The 3806-nt window shown below is 54.0% G+C and overlaps 1 protein-coding gene across 1 annotated transcript; it reads right to left on the bottom strand.

The window, feature by feature from the left end:
• Positions 1-2211: 2211 nt before the first annotated feature.
• Positions 2212-3806, bottom strand: BBK36DRAFT_1177248 (HAD-like protein). Its single transcript, XM_024896054.1, has 5 exons — positions 3414-3806; positions 3083-3382; positions 2858-3044; positions 2522-2732; positions 2212-2417 (listed from the first exon to the last, which is right to left on the bottom strand). The coding sequence occupies exons 1-5, from the start codon at positions 3774-3776 to the stop codon at positions 2243-2245; spliced, it is 1236 nt and encodes a 411-aa protein (XP_024748045.1). The 5' UTR covers positions 3777-3806; the 3' UTR covers positions 2212-2242.

Raw genomic sequence — 3806 nt, 5'->3', positions numbered from 1 at the left:
CCGTTTGCTTCCTCACGACCGTGTCACAATGTGGGCATACGACACTTTTCTTCAAAGTTGCCAAAGAAAACTCCGCTCGAAATTATGGGCCCCGGCCTGGTCCTTGAAGGAGATCACGACTGCCAAGACGTTCCTTTTTTCTTCATGTTCACGGCCTGCCCGAGCGAGAGAGCGTCCGGCTCCGTTGACAAGTGCCGACATGGACAATGGACAGGAGAAGAGAGTTCCTCTGCCAGGCGACTTACGGCATCCTTCCTATTACCCGGAAACGCTGACCCTTGAACGGAAGCATCAGCAAACCCCGCTTCCGACGGTCTCGCGGGCAGAGCCACGCAGGAATATCGGCCTAGCTCGCCGTTGAAGAAGAACAAACTCGCAGCCTGCATCAAGTACAGTGTCTTCATGTGCCCTGACAGGCCCAGCTAGCTGAAGCAAGCCTGAGAAAAGCCCTTCATCTGCCACCAAGTGGGGAGACTGCCTGTCCAGGCATGAGATATAGCCCAGGGCTGGAGAAAACGGTCGGCACAGGCTGCCTAAAAGGGTATGAGACCCTTCTGTGGACGAACGGATCGCTTTGACATGGCGGGCCGTTTCCTTCTCTGATAAGGGGAGCTTCGGTTATCTGCCACAGTATGCGCCGTTCCCTCTAGGATACTGGTATGTATGTCTGTCGACTGTCGCTTGCGGAGTGGTTTGAGATGCAATGAGAATGATGACATCGCCGAGTTGCTAAGTTGAAATATCTGATGTGTTCACAGCTTTCGAGCACGCTGTAGGGACGGAAAGCTCAACACCGCCCAGGGTCGACACACGCTTGGCTCAAACTGTACACAAGCGTGCGACACCCTATGTCGAAGACATGACTCGGATCCGACGAATTCAACACACGCGGAGAACGAGTCAATGCGAGTTGAAAGGGACATCTTTCTTTGAGTTGCGGTGAATATACCGCCAAGGTTGAAACAAGGAGCGGAGGGGTCCTGAGCCCTCCGCAGCCCAACCTGAGATCCGTGAGGATATTCCCGTCATATCCTTTCTCCCTTTCAAAACATCTACCACTTGTCAGAAAGTAGCGGCGGCTCGTCCCATGCAGCAGTAGCAACAGCAGCAGTGGCTGCTACTCGTACGAGTATGTGCGGCACATCATCACATGGAGCTGTGCGGCTAGATGCCATCCGCCCATGTGACAATGCGACCCTGGAGAGATAGCGACGCTTAAGATGAGTGCATGACTCCTCTGCATGTCTTGGCAGCCGAGTAGCCGATGAGCTGGTCTCTGACAACGAAGTCCCCGTTGGTTGTGTGCGCAATCGCTTGTTGGAGGTTGTCGAGAGATGCGTTTTGTGAGGCGCCGTTACTGTAGTATTCCGGCGTCACCCTGCGACTGAACGTCACCCCGGGGCAACTCACCAGACGAGTTGCGTTTGTTGAAAGCTTGGACTTCATCCTTTTTGGCGAGTGCAGTGCTATGGAATGGATTCTTGAGGCTTAACGCTTGATGCTGATGCTTGATGCTTGGTGATGTCTTAACGCCGATGTCTGCTGAGTTGTCTCCGGATCAGGCATTGACATCTCACTGAGACATGCTTCGGCACCCCCTTGAAGCGAGGCCTGACAACACTTCAGAACTCACCCTACTGTTAAGACCAGGAGCTGGCACGCGTGATTCATGTCCCAATACTGACAAGAGTTGGAAAGAAGTTATGGGGACACTGCCCTAATTTGGTGTTGTGCTCGATGATCGAGCCGTGGCCTAAGATCAGAGCTTATTTCCTTATCTGACTCCCTCCAAGATACATATTACAGCATGCATAATACGAGTCACCGCAAATCCTCAAAGACAGAAAGGAACCATCCCTGCAGTTAGATCTGAGCCGAGACGCAGTCCCGGGAAGTGCTAGGAACGGGGTCTTCACCCAGGCTGTGGCAAGATGCCGGCTCCAGGGGGGTTTCGACCAATGCCTTGGAGGGCCGATACAACGTGCGAGACAGCCCAGCAGCCCGAGTGAGTGCCTTGCAATTCGTGCCATGTAGAGTGTCGACATGTCCATCCAATGATCTCTCACAACTCTATAGATAGCCATACGAATAGTATGGTATGCGGTCACAATGGACGAAGGGAAGATGTGTAGGAAGCATTACTCAGGATTTTGCTAGGCCATACAACGTTGCACTCCATATCACTATCTCTTCTCGCCAATAGCACAACTGAATCCCCAACCAACCAACTGATAACCAGCAATCACGCAACCGCAACTTCACTCACTGGAGCTGAACCCCGTGATATCCGGCCTTGCCTCCGAAAATAGACTCTCTTCGCCCACTTCCACACCTCAGCGCCAACAACAAATACAACGACGGCAACGAACACGACTCCCCACTCCCAGCCAATCCCAGCGTGTATGGAAACTACGGTACTCAGTCGCGGTATATACAGCGTCCGGGAGACGGACGAAGAAGACGACGGTGAGGGCGAAGGAAGAGAAAGATGTTCCCCCACATATGCCCCCCCCCCCCCCACGCGCGGGCCCCCTTGCCACCGCGCCGCATGTCGAAGAAGGACCGGCGCAAGTCGAGGAGCTCCCAAGAGAAGAGCAGGAACATCAACGTCATGGCCGTGTAGGCTGTGACGCGGGCGCGAAAGACGGTGTGGCACGCGGGTGAGTAGGCGTTAATGCAGTCAGAACCCAGGTTGCCGTCGCCGAAGGCAATGATGACGGTGTTGAAGGAGCCTAGGGCAGCCGGCCATGAGGATGCCGTAGATGATCATGTCAAGCATGAATTCCGGGGTGAAGATGCCGTAACGAAGCTTGAAGACGAACGTACTATTAGTTTGGGCGTGATTGTGACAGTAGACTATTAATCGTAGAGGAGGGGGAAATAGGGGGAAAGCTTACATCTTGGGGAGGACGATTCAGGATATCTGCGACAGTAGCCTCAAACTCAAGTCCCGTCTCGGCCAAAGCACCAGTACCGAGAAGCATCGAAATGATCTCGACGGGCGTCAGCAGAATTACCGAGTCGTTTGCGCTATCCTTGAACGCCTCGTGAGTAAAGATATGATGAAGCCGATGTTGGCTACCAGGATGTGGAGGATGAACTTTTGAATATCGTCCAAGATCCGACGGCCTTCTTCGATGGTGTTGAGGATGGACGTGAAGTTGTCGTCGGTGAGGATGTTATCGGATGATTCCTCGGCGACGTTTGAGCCTGAGCCCATGGTGATGCCGATGTCTGATCGCTTGAGACTGAGACTGTCGTTGACGCCGTCGCCAGTCATGGCTAAGAAGCAGACTCGTCTATGAGGGCCTCGATTAACCGGACTTTTTGTAACTGGTGCACATCTAGCAACTATCAGGGGCAGCTGAGGAAGAGCGTTGATCTGTTCATCACTCAAGGCGTCAAACTCCTACGCCGTCCATGGTACGCGCAACGTCCGCCGGCAACATGCGCATCTTGTCCGGCGGAGGGAGAGTACACCCGTCCGCGGCAATGGCACGCGCCGTCTGCGGATGGTCGCCCGTGAGCAAGTGGACGATGATACCCGCGTCCTGACACATGAGCACGCTGTGCCTGGACTCGGGATGGGACGGATCGTAGATGCGGATGAGGCCGTGGAAGACGAGCTGGCGCTCGAAGCGGTCTCTGCTAGGGATGATGCCGTCCGTGAAGTCTGAAGGGGAGGCTAGTCTGTTGACGATGTTGTGGGCGAGGCCGAGGACGCGTAGGCCTTGACTTGCAATGTCTTCCATGTTTTCAAGGATGATGGCTTTCATAGTGTTGTCCAGGGGCTTGATTTTATCTTT

The sequence above is a fragment of the Trichoderma citrinoviride genome (assembly GCF_003025115.1).
Source record: "Trichoderma citrinoviride strain TUCIM 6016 unplaced genomic scaffold BBK36scaffold_10, whole genome shotgun sequence".
In the NCBI taxonomy this organism is placed as follows: domain Eukaryota; kingdom Fungi; phylum Ascomycota; class Sordariomycetes; order Hypocreales; family Hypocreaceae; genus Trichoderma; species Trichoderma citrinoviride.
The sequence above is the reverse complement of the archived record's forward strand: the minus strand, read 5'-3'. Positions and strand labels throughout refer to the sequence as shown.